Genomic DNA, 16,128 nt, shown 5'->3' with positions numbered 1-16,128 from the left:
TGCCACCCGCCTACCTGCTGAGGAGCCGTCCTCGTGGTCAGAGCTGTTGTAGCTACAGTCACTGCCTCTCTCCGGGGAGCTGCAGCTGGAGGAGTCCCTGCCAGGCACATCCAAGTGTCGCCTGTGTCTCCAGGGCAGGGGGTGCTGCTCTTCGTGCTGCACGGGGGAGCTGCGCCCATTCGTCCCATCCAGCAAGTCCAGGTCCCGGCTGTGCTTGGGCCACCTGCCCCCTATGGTGGGCGGCCAGCGGTGGGGCCTGTCCTGCTCCTCCCCGGACCCCCGGGGTAGGATCCTGAAGCCTAAGAGGACGGGATTCAGGAGGAACTTCTCACTCACGTCCACCTCCTCGTAGTCGTGGTCAACGCTGCCCTCCCCGGGGCCAGGCGTGTTCTTGGCATGGGGCTGCCGGCCACGGACCTCCCTAAAGATGGGCTCACTGCCATGGGGGTGCCCAGTGGGGGGCTCGCTACCATGGGCCTGGGCAGGGATGGGGACAGGGGGATCGCTGCCATGGGGGTGCCCAGTGGGGGGCTCGCTACCATGGGCTTGGGCAGGGATGGGGACAGGGGGATCGCTGCCATGGGGGTGCCCAGTGGGGGGCTCGCTACCATGAGCTTCCCCAGGGATGAGGGACTCGCTGCTGTGGGGGTGCCCAGTGGGGGTCTCACTGTCATGGGTCTCCCTGGGAGCAGGCACGGGGGGCTCGCTGCCTTGGGTCTCCCTGGGGACGGGCGCGGGGGGCTCGCTGCCATGGGCCTCCCTGGGGACGGGCGCGGGGGGCTCGCTGCCATGGGCCTCCCTGGGGACGGGCGCGGGGGGCTCGCTGCCTTGGGTCTCCCTGGGAGCAGGCACGGGGGGCTCGCTGCCTTGGGTCTCCCTGGGGACGGGCGCGGGGGGCTCGCTGCCATGGGTCTCCCTGGGGACGGGCGCGGGGGGCTCGTTGCCATGGGTCTGTCCAGGGGGGTGCCCGGCTGGAGCATCGCTGCCCTGCTCAGTGGCCAGGCCATCTGGCCCCTCCAGGGTGCTCCAGCCTACAGGGTGCTCGTGCCTGGGGGGCTGCCGCCTGCCCTGCCTCCGGGCCCGCGGGGCTGGCTTGTGCTGCTGAAGCTGGTGCTGGATGGCTGCGGCCAAGCTGTGCACCGCGCGCCCCGCGGCTCCCCTCTTGCCAGGGGGCACGTCCGGGAGGGGGGCCGGCTCCTCTGCCTGCCCGTCCGGGGCGGGGGCCGGGGGCTCCCGGGCCAGAGCCGTCTCCAGGTAAAGGACTTTGAACTTCTCCTCGGCCAGCGCCCGCTGCAGCTGTCTCAGGTTCCCCCGGCAGCGCTCCAGCTCGAGCTCCATGTCCCGCACCGAGCCCAGCTGCATGCGGGGCGCCGGCTCCCCGGGGAACTCGGCCTGCCAGTGCCGCTGGAACTCCGCCGGCTCCCACATGCTGCCCGGCGCAGCCCCGAGCGCACGGCGATGGGCGGCGGGGCGCGGCGCCCGCGAGCAGCGATCCGATGCCCCGGGGATGGGCGGCGAGGAGGGATCCGATGCCCCGGGGATGGGCGGCGGGGCTCGGTGCCCTGGCTGGGAGGACGCCGCACACCAGCCCGGCGGAAAGTTTCTCTCTCCCCCCGGCAGCTTCCGCTCCGGAGTCCTGTCGGGGCCCTGACGTCGCGGCCCGGCCCCTCTCCGGCACAGACCCGCCTCCCCCTGGCCGAGCAGGCGGGGCCCGCGGGGAGCGCCCCGCCCGGCGCAGGCCGGGCTCTGCGGGGGGCGCCCCTCACCGTAGCGGAGCCGGGCTGCGCTGGGGGAAGCGGCCGCACCGTGGGGCGCCAGGCCTCGGGCTGGGCGGGGGGAGCTGCTGCCTGGTCCCTGGGATAACACTCCGACTAGCTCTCATGTATCATACCTGGCTCTCCAGCCTCCCCGGAGGGGACAATATCGTTATCCCCTTGTGCAGATGGGGAAACTGAGGCTCAGAGCAGCCAACTGACTTGCCCATGTGCCAGGTCTCCTGGATCCCCTCCAGTTATCCGTCCAGTAGGCCACTGTGCCTCTCAGCCACAAATGGCCACGAGCTAGTAACCGGAGCCCAGCCCCACCCAGGGAGAGGCCGCGCTGGGGCCCAGTTCTGATGCCCCAACACACATTGATTGTGATGGGTCTGCCCATGGAGCACGGGCATTGGAGGCTGGCTCAAAGCCACCCCTGCGCAGTGAACTGTCTGCAGAATCTTTGTGGGCCAGCGAAGAACCTGGAGCAGGTTTCCTGTGACAGAGTTGGGCTCTGGTGTTTGTTTCCCCTCCCGTCTCCCTCCACTCCTGTGCAGTTGAGCAGTTTTGCTCTCCCTGCCCACAGCTGGGCTAGAGACAAGGCAAAGTTATTGTTAAGCTTAATTTTGCAAGCGTGTTACACACACGAAGCAAAACCCATCAGCCAGGTGTGTCATGGTGACTTCTGATTGCGGTCCGCTTTCCATCCCCATCCTCCACCCCTGCGTTCCGTTCCTAACCTCCCCTCCACTCCACCACCCCCAGGTCCCACGCCCACACCTTCTGTCCGCCCTCCAGCGTCCAGGCCTTCCAACCTGCCCCTCCAGCCCTGCTGGCGGGACTTTGCTTCTCCAAACATAGGAACATTTAAAAGCAGCGTCACTCTTTGACCTGACGCTGTTTACCCAAAGGCGAGGGGAACGGCGGAACGCACCAGGACGGTCACCCCGGTATCTGGGTGCTGCACGCTCTGTCATGGATCTCTGCGCACACCAACTCACTTGTCCAAGGTGGTAGAACAGAGAGCTGGGGGCTCACAGGCCCAGCCTAGTATCCTGACCCCACAACTGTAGTAGGCAATGAAAGAGCCTCATGATCTTTTACGTTTGACACCTTCCAATACCCCCCCTGCCTTGCTGGTACCCCGGGCTGCACTGTATCCAACCCAGGGAGAAGCCCCTCAGGGCAGGAGCCTGTCCTAGCTGGAGTGCCATGCACACCTATGATTCTTCAGAAGCAATAAGCGCAGCTGGCCCTGGGCACCAATAAATCCCTCCCCCAGCCCATCCTAACAGTTGGAAAATAATCTCCATTCTCGTCGTCCAAGATCAAGCAACTGCTTGGCACAAAAGCTGAGCTGTGCACCACACCCTGAGGTCTGGCTAGCCCACAGATTCCCAGAGCAGGGGTAACAGTGCTGGATAGCTGCAGTCAGGGTCTGTGCTGCACGTCTTGGAACCGGCATTTTCCACTGGCTTCATTGCACGCCACCAGAGCCACCGTTTGTAAAGCATGGTCACAGGGGTGCTGGCTCTTCACGGAGAGGCGGGATCAGGTGGTTATCAACAACCGCAAGTGGCTCAGCTGCAGGAAGGGCTAGTGGGAGAGGGTCGGTGCTAGGGCTCCGTGGGCTGCTGGCTGGCGAAGGCTTTGGCTAGGCCCAGGGAGATGGGAGAAATAATAAACGATCCTGGAACCAGGCTAGAGGACGAGGCTAGGGAAAGCATGGAGAAAGGCTGGATGCAAACAAGGAAAAAGAAAAGGGTAGATTCTCTGGAACCAGAAGAACCAGCAAGTAGGAGGGCAGGAAAGGGAACCGGGGGAAATCACATGCTAGTAAACTCCCTAGGTAAGGACAGAAAGACGGGGGAGTTCTGAGGATTGCAGAGTGGAAATACAGTAAGAGCTCAGACACTGTCTGGTGGGGACGTGTTAGTGGAATGTAAAAATACAGAACGAGCAGGGAAGCGCCAAAAGACAAGGGTGCTAGGTCAACTAAAAATAAGCTGCCGGCTACCCAAATTCCTCCCTGAGACTGCAGTGGACGTGTGTGGTATGCCAGATGAAATGTCAGAAGAGGAAATATAGCAAGATAGAAGTGAAGATAAGGTGATTACTGCTAAGAGGCTACTTAGCAGAAGAGGAGGTGATAGCCAGCACTTGACACCTGTGCTGTCACATTTAAAGGAAGGATGCTACCAGATAGGTAACTTTAGGGTCTCCGATGTTCTGGACTAAGCCCTGGATTCCTCCACCCGTGAGATGCTACAGGTGCCAAAGGTAGCACATAACTGCAAAGGGAAAATATGTTCAGTAAGCGTGGAGGTAACCAGTCATTATATGATAACTGTGAGGAAGGGACAGAACAAAACTGTTGCAGCTGTGGAGGAAAACACAGCTCCGCATATGGTGGATGTACTGAGGCAAAGTGTGCTAGAGAAATACAAACCCCCAAATTACTAATAACATCTCACATGCAAGAGCTGCTAGGAGATAGCTAGAACTGGGGAAAGGGAATAGCCCGCAACAAATGAACGGGCGAGAAGTAACCTGTGACATTGGGGTAAGGAGAAGATATAGTACTTATACAAAGAGAGGTTTCAGAGTGGGAGCCGTGTTAGTCTGTATCCGCACAAAGAACAGGAGAACTTGTGGCACCTTAGAGACTAACAAATTTATTAGAGCATAAGCATGAAGTGGTCTGTAGCCCACGAAAGCTTATGCTCAAATACATTTGTTATACAAAGAGAGTCATTGTGTTTCTGATGGAAGTAATACATTGTACATCTCAAAACAGGGAAGAAAACAGAAAATTCAAATAATTAAAGCTGTTCAAAAGTACTTGTGGGTTAGCAACCTATCAGTAGAACGACTTCCTACCTTCCTAGGTGAAGGAAATATTGAACATTAAAAGAATGGTGGTGACGTCTTTCAGCTGGAATGCCCAGAGCCTAATAGTGCCTGGGCAGGAATGAAAGCAAAATATTGTTATGAAAATAAAGCCTGATATAATATGCACACAAGAGATTTGGCTAATAGGAAAACTAAGCCATAAAATCCCAGGATATGGCATAGCTAGAGAAACAGAAAAGGGTGGGGGTGTTTGCCCCTTCATTAAGGAGAGCCTGAACTACCTTGAAGTAGAGGTTAAAAGCTAACTATTGAGTACAAAACAATACAAAACAATTCTGGGCCTCTAACACTTTTCATAGATTCATAGATTCTAGGACTGGAAGGGACCTCGAGAGGTCATCGAGTCCAGTCCCCTGCCCGCATGGCAGGACCAAATACTGTCTAGACCATCCCGGATAGACATTTATCTAACCTGCTCTTAAATATAGCACCCAAGCCAGAAGTAGAGGTTATGGACCTGAAAGCATTCATTACAGATGGCACCTGCCTGTCTGTTAAGTGTGATGGTCTGAACAGTCACAACAGATTGTGCGGAAATAAGAAAAATGATAAAAATGGGAAATATTGAGAGCAATTCTTCGAAGAGGATAATTGAGTAACATTAAACCCTGGTGCACCGACCAGGCTCAATACAGCTGTCAGAAGCCTGGATCTGGGACTAGTGTTTAGCACCATAGCAAGTGATGGCTGCTGGGAAATGTGCAGAGGAGGGAATGGGTAGTGACCACTTCCCCATGTTAATTACTTAGCAAGGAAAAGGAAATGCCAAAGCCGAGGAGAATCTCCCCACGTGGAATCTCAAAAAAGCAATCTGGGAACTCCTTCGAACCAAAAGTGAGGAACATGTGACTGAGGAATTTACTAATGGAATCCGAAAGACAGGCAGAATGGCTATCCCTAGGATACCCACACTACCTAGAGATAGGACAAGTGCTCCATGGTGAAAGACGGAATGTGAAATGGTAAGTAGGGAAAGGAATAAAGCAAAAAGAAATAATCCTGAGATAGCGAGGACTTAATGAAATATTACAACGGTAAGGGGGTTGCACAAAGGGCTCTAAAAGGAGCAAAGAGAGGAAGCTGGGGAACATCCTGTGGGGAAATGAAGATACCAATGCAGCAGAGGGGTATGAACAAATTAGGAACAGGAATGGAACAAAGACTAAGAGCCTTGCGGGCGCAGGGCCTGGAGTAATAAGCTCCAACAAAGAAAACGTGGAAATTCTGGCCACCATGTTTCCCAAAGTCAGTAATGAGGAGGATGAGAGGGTAGAACTTCGGGAGAGAAAACTCTGAAATGTTTAAACATCTACGTGAAAAACGTGAGGGCGATACTAACATTATGTAATAGCATAATGGAGAAAAGGTGAAATACCTAAGGCCTGGAAACAGGCAATCAGAGTCCCCGGGAGGAGACCGGGTCCGTGGACCTCAAGATCTGAGGCATCCAGACCAGCTGCCCACACAGCATGTTTTGGTAAAGCCATGTAAAGAATGGCCTCAGAGATGAATAGCACACCTGGAACGAAAAAGGTTCATACATGAAACACAAAGTGGGTTCGGAAGAGGGAGGCGTGCAACTGATGACACTGTAGGGATAGAGATAGAAGAACAAAAAAGCACGAGAACCGAAGAATCTAATAGAGTAACCTTCCCTGGCCACAGAAAAAGCCTGCAATGTGTTATGGAGAGAGGGTATTATAGGAAGAATGTACACATGGGTAAGGGACTTCTTATGCAAAAGAACGACACAAGTGCAAATAGGGAAAGCTTTTTCCAATGTATTCTCAACTGCAAATGGAACTCCACAGGCTGGTGTCATTAGTGCAGCCCTCTTTAACATCGTGATCAATGACCTCTGTAAGGAGATGAGTACAGGAACTGGGAGCACATGATTTGCTGACGAGGAAGCCCCTACGACAGGCTGAGGTGCAAGTGCCCCCAGCTCCAGGAAGCAGGTTGGCTCCTGTCGGAGATGTGAGAACAGGCGATGATTGAGCCAAGTGGTCTGTGGAGTAGAAACCTCTGGGAATAGAGAGGCCCCTGCAGAAGGCCCAGTCTTGGGGGAAGGGAAAGTTAGCACTGCTCCCCCACCCCCGTAAGGCAACTCCCATCTTTTCATGTGCTGTGTATTTATACCTCCCTACTGTATGTCCCACTCCATGCAGCTGATGAAGTAGGTTCTAGCCCACGAAAGCTTATGCCCAAATACATGTTAGTCTCTAAGGTGCCACAAGGACTCCACATTGTTTTTGCTGCTACAGACTAACACGGCTCCCCCTCTGAAACTTGAGGTACTGAGTTAGTTGTATGTGGAAGAAATAAAACCAAAGCCCTGAAAAAAGGGCCTGAACCAGATTCTGAGTGTGGTGTCCCTCTTCCTGGGCTGAGGGGACAGGCCCGCATCCTATTATGTTCTTGGAGGGGGGAAACAAAGTCCTATAGGACAGTAAAGGAGTGCAAACTAACAGAGCAAAGCCTGTTTCTGAAGCAAAGGCAAGAATCTCTCCTTACTGGGCCCTGCTGCCATCCCCCAACCGGTTCTGAACCTGAGACCAAGTCAGTAAGATCACTTCTTTGCTCTGCAGCGCGTAATTATTTTATTAACAACACAGGCTCCGGCTCCCACGGCTCAGAGGAAGCCAAACGAGACACCAGCCCATCGCATGAAGAGTGCAAAAGTAATGAAACCAAATAAGCCTTTGTGCAAATACCCAAGTAGCTGGAGCTCTGCAATGCAGAAGCAGGGCCAAAGTCACTCGTGGTGTAACTCCACTGGTGTAACTGCAAGTCAGCAGAGCCACAGTGAGCGTGACCTGGGCCCCTTGGGTTTGTTGCATGGAGTGTGTCTATATCGGTGGGACAGCACAATCAACCCCCACACCTGTGCACAGCCTGGGATGCAAGCAGCCATGCAAGGCAAGGTCATTCAAGTGACCTAGGAAACCCAGAGCGAGCTAGTCAAAATGGTCCCAGGTCAGCATCTCAAGGGGCAGGGGCAGCAGGGCTGTGCGCATTTCTGGAAGATTGCTCCAGAGCGGCAAATAAGCCGGGCTATGGTAACCCTTGACTAGACGTGCACACCGCACAGTGGTGTCGCCAACTCCCACACAACGCCGCGAAGGCCGGGCCTACAGCAGCAAAGCTGGCTGCTGTCACTCACTACCGGTGGTGAATTGCAGCCTGAGCAGTTACCTGATCCCAGGATTTTCCTGCAGATGGAAAGCTGCAAATGCACACACCTGGCGGGGGGTGGGGAGGGTTCTGCAGCTCTCCTCTCGCACGCCCTGGCAGCTGGGAATGATTCTGATGACCTCTCGCCCAACCCCACTGCATGGCAGCTGCTTTCCATTCCTAAATTACCCCCACAACTAACTCCCTTCAGAATCCCTGCTGCAGGGTTTGCCGTACCCTCTCTGGTCATGTTTGCATTGCCACTGGGAGCGCACCTCCCAGGGGTGCCAGACACACTGGTTTGCTAAACAACAGGGTGGGCATCCAGGCACAGGTGCTGGAACAAGCTGAGGCAGGCTTGTATTGGGGCTGCTAGCCTGTGCCACAATATCTGTGCCAAAATTCTGGGAGGCATTAACAGGTGTGCTGTGAGCAAGACACGAGAAGTCATTCTTCTGCTCTACTCTGCGCTGGTTAGGCCCCAACTAGAGTATTGTGTCCAGTTCTGGGCACCGCATTTCCAGAAAGATGTGGAGAAATTGGAGAGGGTCCAGAGAGGAGCAACAAGAATGATTAAAGGTCTAGAGAACATGACCTATGAAGGAAGGCTGAAAGAATTGGGTTTGTTTAGTTTGGAAAAGAGAAGACTGAGAGGAGACATGATAGCAGTTTTCAGGTATCTAAAAGGGTGTCATAAGGAGGAGGGAGAAAACTTGTTCACCTTAGCCTCTAAGGATAGAACAAGAAGCAATGGGCTTAAACTGCAGCCAGGGAGGTTTAGGTTGGACATTAGGAAAAAGTTCCTAACTGTCAGGGTGGTTAAACACTGGAATAAATTGCCTAGGGAGGTTGTGGAATCTCCGTCTCTGGAGATATTTAAGAGTAGGTTAGATAAATGTCTATCAGGGATGGTCTAGACAGTATTTGGTCCTGCCATGCGGGCAGGGGACTGGACTCGATGACCTCTCGAGGTCCCTTCCAGTCCTAGAATCTATGAATAACCACACTCGCCTGAGCAGCGCTGGGCTGGGAGGTCACGCTGCCCGCTGCAGTGTAGCCAGACCGTCCGAGTGTCCCCCTCAGGGGCCCGCCTCGCGTCTGCGCCTCTCCTGGGGTGGAATTCTGCAGTTCTCCCACTCCTCGGCCACAGCACTGTGGATCCACCTCGCGGACCCAGCAGGGCCAGCGGGGTTTGACGCCTGTGGCTCCTCCCTTGGGAGTCGGTGGCCAAAGTATGGTTTGTTTTAACAGTAGGAACAAAAAGAAGAACAGGAGTACTTGTGGCACCTTAGAGACTAACAAATTTATTAGAGCATAAGCTTTCGTGGACTACAGCCCACTTCTTCGGATGCATATAGAATGGAACATATATTGAGGAGATATATATACACACATACAGAGAGCATAAACAGGTGGGAGTTGTCTTACCACCTCTGAGAGGCCAATTAATTAAGAGAAAAAAACTTTTGAAGTGATAATCAAGCTAGCCGAGTACAGACAGACAGTTAGATAACAAGTGTGAGAGATTCAATGTTTGTAATGGCTCAACCATTCCCAGTCCTTATTTAAACCGGAGTTGATTGTGTCTAGTTTGCATATCAATTCTAGCTCAGCAGTTTCTCGTTGGAGTCTGTTTTTGAAGTTTTTCTGTTGTAATATAGCCACCCGCAGGTCTGTCACTGAATGACCAGACAGGTTAAAGTGTTCTCCCACTGGTTTTTGAGTATTTTGATTCCTGATGTCAGATTTGTGTCCATTAATTCTTTTGCGTAGAGACTGTCCGGTTTGGCCAATGTACATGGCAGAGGGGCATTGCTGGCACATGATGGCATATATCACATTGGTAGATGTGCAGGTGAACGAGCCCCTGATGGTATGGCTGATGTGATTAGGTCCTATGATGATGTCACTGGAATAGATATGTGGACAGAGTTGACATCGGGGTTTGTTACAAGGATAGGTTCCTGGGTTAGTGGTTTTGTTCAGTGATGTGTGGTTGCTGGTGAGTATTTGCTTTAGGTTGGGGGGTTGTCTGTAAGCGAGGACAGGTCTGTCTCCCAAGATCTGTGAGAGTAAAGGATCATCTTTCAGGATAGGTTGTAGATCTCTGATGATGCGCTGGAGAGGTTTTAGTTGGGGGCTGAAGGTGACAGCTAGTGGTGTTCTGTTATTTTCTTTGTTGGGCCTGTCTTGTAGGAGGTGACTTCTGGGTACTCGTCTGGCTCTGTCAATCTGTTTTTTCACTTCAGCAGGTGGGTATTGTAGTTTTAAGAATGCTTGATAGAGATCTTGTAGGTGCTTGTCTCTATCCGAGGGATTGGAGCAAATGCGGTTATATCTTAGAGCTTGGCTGTAGACAATGGATCGTGTGGTGTGTCCTGGATGGAAGCTGGAGGCATGTAGGTAAGTGTAGCGGTCAGTAGGTTTCCGGTATAGGGTGGTATTTATGTGACCATCGCTTATTAGCACAGTAGTGTCCAGGAAATGGACCGCTTGTGTGGATTGATCTAGGCTGAGGTTGATGGTGGGATGGAAATTATTGAAATCATGGTGAAATTCCTCAAGGGCTTCTTTTCCATGGGTCCAGATGATGAAGATGTCATCAATGTAGCGCAAGTAGAGTAGGGGCGTTAGGGGACGAGAGCTAAGGAAGCGTTGTTCTAAGTCAGCCATAAAAATGTTGGCATATTGTGGGGCCATGCGGGTACCCATAGCAGTGCCGCTGACTTGAAGGTATATATTGTCCCCAAATGTGAAATAGTTGTGGGTGAGGACAAAATCACAAAGCAAGTAGGAACAAAGCAATTAGAGAAGAAAGGCCTTGGAAAACGACACCCAACATGTCTACCTTGACGACCGGACAGGAATTCAGGCGGGAACTCGGGCAGGCCTAACTGCTTCAGCCACCCCAGCAGGTATCTCTGTGTCATTCCCCTGAACTCCTTCCTCCCTTGAGAGTCCCTTTTTATACTGCTATAGTCCTTTTGATCTGGCTTTTTCCTGTCCTGTCCTATGGCTCTTATCCTGAGCCATCCCGTTTCCTTCCCGCATCTTTGCTTACAGCCCCCATTAAATCAACCCAATATACTCCTACAGTGACAATCCCAGTACCCAGGCCAAAGGACTCCGGAGGAGCTCCAAATGCTCTGGTCACCCTCCGTGCAGACGGGGCTCAGAGGGGAGGGCTAGCTTAGCTAATCCAGCTGCTCGGGCAGACCCAGGGCATTCCTGCTACGGAACCTGGCTGCAGGGGTCACGGCGTGTGCCTCGCTATGTGGCCATGGGACGTTTTGGGCCCTAACTGCCCTGGCCACAAAGCGCCCCATTGCTTGTGCTCATGTTGCCTTTTACCCTTTGCTTTTCCAGGGCTCGGTGCTTTTTTCCCACTGATGTTTCTGTTGCTCCCCCTGCATGTTTCAGGCAGCTGTCTGCTTTAATGCTGATGAGGAGCAGAGAGGATACGCTTTAACGCACTGAGCAAGCGGCATAAGCAACCATCCCTTCTCCTTCACACTGTACATACTGCTTGGACTTCACGCTCCCCTCCTCCCTAGTGTGCCGCACTGTACCAATGGCCAGGGGCTTTACTCAAAAGGCTTTTGCCTTCAGCTGGCGCATCAGGCTTGAGCCAGTGTCAGACGGAGGGAGCCCCGGGTGCTAACTAGCCATTCATTTCGCGCTTTTGGCCTCTGGTCCTCATAAAGCAGCGGGTGACACTATCTGGATGTGAACCTCACACACAAAAGCAATGTCCTCACCCATGCCAAGCCCAGCGTTAAACACCCATCAAGGTAACAGATGATAGGGCAGAGCCAGTCACGTTAACAAAGCAGTTAATTAAAAACATCCTTTAGGAAATGACTTGATTGTCTCCTTCTGGAGAAAGCCCCCACAGGTCCCCCTCCGCTCCACTCCCCCCCTCGCCCGGCAGATAAAAGACAGCTTAGCCCAGCCTGGCCCAGGCACCCAGTGGGCAGGCCCTGGCCTCTAGCCAGTAATGGCCTTGACACGTTCAATTAGCCAAAATCGTTTTCAAATAGTTTTTCCTAGCAGTTTGCAGGCAACCTGCTAGCAGGGGCGAGAAGTGAGCAATTTAGGAGGCTAAGTGGTTTCTTGGATCCCCTCCCAGTGCTGATGGGGTGGGATTTTATATTTCTCCTCTTCCTTATGCACTGGAGCTGGCTGACCCCCTTTACTCCTCTCCCGCCCCTGAGGTCTCCCCAGGAGCAGAGTGGGAGGCATGCGATGGAGAAGCCCGGTGATGATGCCCAAGGGATGAGGAAGTGTCTGATACAGGCAGCAGCCTGGGCGGTTAGTAAAGTAATTAATGCCACAAACCAGCCATCTCTTTGCTGAACGAAGCTAAAATTAGTGCACTGCAAAGCCTCCCTAGCACACCCAGTTGTGTGGACACGTGTTTGCCAGGCACCCCTCCTCACCTGAACAAAGGCAAGATTTCTCCTGGCCCTGAGGCCAGCGATTTGTGTCCCCAGACTCTGGCCAGACTGGCTTTTCCACCCGGGCTGCAAAGGGCTTTCTGACGGGGGGTGCAAAGACAGCCAGCGAGCTCCTCGGGCTGGAGCAATGAGGACACAGCCCAGGCCCACTTTTGCTAACTCCGAGTTCTGGCTCATGCTGGGAAGAGATGATTAGTCTTGTGCCCTGGAGTTTCCTGCCCTGGTTCGCAGCAGCTGGTCTAGCTATGGCACCGATACAGCCCCCAGCGCCACAGGCTGGCTCAGGCATTCCCATGGGGTACAAACCCAGAATCACCATGAAACCACGTGATTCTAAATGGCCAGTGACATCCATAGGAAACCCCAAGCTCCCAGCTCCACGGCTCCCCACTGCAAGCCTGACCTGCGGCCAAGCACCCCGATGAGCACAGGGCATCTGCGCTCCCTGCCTCTCCCACTGGCCATGGGCTGAGGGCACCTCGGGATAGCATGGCGCACAATGGGCCCTGCGAGCCATGTTATTAGTGTTGTCAGCCTCCAGCAAGCAAGGGAGCTCTGGCAGCCAGGTGGCTAACTTTACCTGGCGAGGAGTCCAGGGACAGAGACAAGTCGGGGGGCTGTGAGGGCAGCGTGTGGAGAGAAAGGGGGAGCCTCTGACCCCCACTGAACTATTCAGTGCAATAGAAGGCTCAGCCTTGCCCTACGGCACGAACGCCCGGAGAGCTCTCCTGCTTTGTTCCACTAGCCCCTGCCTGTCTAGGGTCCCCTCAGCCCCCCACGCACGGGGCTCCCTAGGATGCAGCAGTCAGAGCTTAGCAACGCCATTTCCACCTTGCTCCAGCAGAGGGAGCCCGAAGGAAACACAAGCCCAGGACCAGGCTGTGCAGGGCTCCAGCAGCTCCACTCCCAGCGCCCTGGCACCTTGGCGGGCGTTTGCTGGTGCCGGGGGCAGGGAGGGCACTAGGGAGGGGAAATGCACGAGTAGCTGTAAAGCTGTTAGCAGTGCCCTGAGCCCCTGGAGTGCTGCAGGGAATGGGGTGCTGATGGGTGACCCGGGGGGAGCCCCTGGAGTGCTTCAGGGAGTGGGGTGCTGATGGGTGCCCCAGGGGGAGCCCCTGGAGTGCTGCAGGGAGTGGGGTGCTGATGGGTGACCCGGGGGGAGCCCCGGGAGTGCTGCAGGGAGTGGGGTGCTGATGGGTGCCCCGGGGGAGCCCCTGGAGTGCTGCAAGGAGTGGGGTGCTGATGGGTGCCCCCAAGGGGAGCCCCTGGAGTGCTGCAGGGAGTGGGGTGCTGATGGGTGCCTGGAGGGAGCCCCTGGAGTGCTGCAGGGAGTGGGGTGCTGATGGGTGCCTGGAGGGAGCTCCTGGAGTGCTGCAGGGAGTGGGGTGCTGATGGGTGCCCCCGAGGGGAGCTCCTGGAGTGCTGCAGGGAGTGGGGTGCTGATGGGTGCCTGGAGGGAGCTCCTGGAGTGCTGCAGGGAGTGGGGTGCTGATGGGTGCCTGGAGGGAGCCCCGGGAGTGCTGCAGGGAGTGGGGTGCTGATGGGTGCCCCCGAGGGGAGCCCCGGGAGTGCTGCAAGGAGTGGGGTGCTGATGGGTGCCCCCAAGGGGAGCCCCTGGAGTGCTGCAGGGAGTGGGGTGCTGATGGGTGCCCCAGGGGGAGCCCCTGGAGTGCTGCAGGGAGTGGGGTGCTGATGGGTGACCCGGGGGGAGCCCCGGGAGTGCTGCAGGGAGTGGGGTGCTGATGGGTGCCCCGGGGGAGCCCCTGGAGTGCTGCAAGGAGTGGGGTGCTGATGGGTGCCCCCAAGGGGAGCCCCTGGAGTGCTGCAGGGAGTGGGGTGCTGATGGGTGCCTGGAGGGAGCCCCTGGAGTGCTGCAGGGAGTGGGGTGCTGATGGGTGCCTGGAGGGAGCTCCTGGAGTGCTGCAGGGAGTGGGGTGCTGATGGGTGCCTGGAGGGAGCCCCGGGAGTGCTGCAGGGAGTGGGGTGCTGATGGGTGCCCCCGAGGGGAGCCCCGGGAGTGCTGCAGGGAGTGGGGTGCTGATGGGTGCCCCTGGGGGGAGCTCCCAGTTTTTCAGCCTTCAGACTCTGAGTGTGAATTTCTTTCCTAACCAATTTGGCCTTTTATTGTGGGGTGAACTTCCCCGACCAAATTCTCTCCAAGGTAGGGGCCTGGACAGCTCCTTTCACACCCAGCTCATCAGTCTGCAAGGGGCGCTGCTGCCCTCTGGCGTCCGCCTCCCAAATCCACTGAGGCAGCGGGTGCTGTTTGGCCCCCCTGGGGCAGTCTCAGGAGAGCTGGAGCAGGAAGGGAGAGAGAGAAAGAGCAGCACCCACTCCCCCCGCTGCTGTAGCTCACACCTGGAGACCAATGCAGTCAGGAAAGGGTTAAGTGTGCAAATCTCAACCGTCAGGAGTGTTGCCTAGTGGCTAGACCAGGGGCTGCTGCCTTTTCTTGCTAGCTCTGCCCCCACTCGCGGTGTGAGCTCGGGGCAGGTAAGTGGGGTGTTATAATCGCGCCCCACCTTTGTAAAGCACTTTGGGAACTTCCTGGGGAATGTCCCATATCTGTGCTAAGCCGCACAAAGTCCCCGGCGCTGGACAGCAGAGCCACGCTCCTGCGATGCATCTGCCCACTCCACACCGACAGGACAAATGGCCGACGCTCATTGGGGGCCGGCCACGTGCACTGGGCAGACGACGCTGCTCCAGGCACGAGATGGAGGTGGGCAGGTGGGGACTGCATGAGACAATAGGTAACACAATCTCTCCAGAGCAGGGCCAGGGGAGCTGCCTTCCTCTGCAGAGGCTTCATTCCAGCTTGTGCTGATCCCTATCCGTGTGAGTGCCACACCTTGCCAGCTCCTCGTTAAACGCCCAGTGCGGCTTTGTCTCCAGTGCAACGTTCTTGGGCACTCCCACATGTTCCCGTCTCTTCCCCGAGACGAAAGTGGCCGCAGAGGCCCTGGCTAAGGACATGGTGCTGGTGTGTGCCCAGGGAGCTGTGGCATGGACTCCTCTCAATAGCTGGAGTCCCCAGCGTGCAGTATGGGCAGCAGCGGTGCAAGCAGACCCACCAACACGTCTGGGAGGCTATTCTCCGGAGGGGAATTCATGCTCCACCGCTCCAGGGCCTCAGTCAGTGAACCCAACCACCCATGAGTCCACCCACGACACCAGCGAGCTGGTAGCTGGGACTCCTGCTAGTTCCCTGGGATAAGGGGGAGGTCACTTGGGAAGGACGCTGGTGATAAGAGAGGAAGCAGGGCCAGAGCGAGCCATGAACGTCACTTAGTAATAGACGCGGCAGTGTTGCAGGGAGCAGGCCACAACTAGGGCTGGACTGTGCTTCGGGCCATCCCTGCAGCATACGGGATCCCTCCAGAGCTCAGCTGCCCTCTCGCCTCGCTTACGCATTTGCTCCCATCTCTTCGCCATGCCAGTAAAACATCTGCCCGACTCCTTGGTCTTCCCAGAACAGGCAGGAAGACAGGTGAAAGACCAGGATGCTTGGCACTCAGCCCGCATGGTCCGAGAACAGTGAGGGGCCGGTGACGATGCCAGATGTCCTAGGAAGGAGATATGGATTTCGTCAGCTGCCGGGAGCCAGCTCCCGTTGGGCACAGGCCAAAGAACAGCAAGCGCTCCTGAGGGTCAGGACCCCTCTCGGCAGGATGTCAGAGCAGGAGCGGTGTGCAGCAAGCATCCTGACTGATGTGTGGCAACGGATAATTACGGCTCTTTCATCAGCTGTCAGGGAGACGGGCCTGGCTGAGCATCACAACACAGTTCTGGCTCCCTGTCTCAGCTCGTAAATCTCTCCAGCAAGGCGT

At 55.6% G+C, this 16,128-nt stretch overlaps 1 protein-coding gene across 1 annotated transcript in view; it reads right to left on the bottom strand.

Annotated features, from left to right (window-relative positions):
• The window catches only part of ABR (ABR activator of RhoGEF and GTPase), a 92,249-nt gene extending 90,579 nt beyond the window's left edge, over positions 1-1,670 (bottom strand). The window contains exon 1 of the mRNA XM_065572863.1: positions 15-1,670. Coding sequence (XP_065428935.1) covers positions 15-1,428 — 1,414 coding nt within the window. The 5' untranslated portion in view covers positions 1,429-1,670. The remainder of the gene's footprint in view (positions 1-14) is intronic.
• Between the last annotated feature and the right edge of the window lie 14,458 nt (positions 1,671-16,128).

Source organism: Chrysemys picta, chromosome 19 (genome assembly GCF_011386835.1).
Source record: "Chrysemys picta bellii isolate R12L10 chromosome 19, ASM1138683v2, whole genome shotgun sequence".
In the NCBI taxonomy this organism is placed as follows: Eukaryota; Metazoa; Chordata; order Testudines; family Emydidae; genus Chrysemys; species Chrysemys picta.
This window is presented reverse-complemented; position numbering and strand designations above follow the sequence as displayed.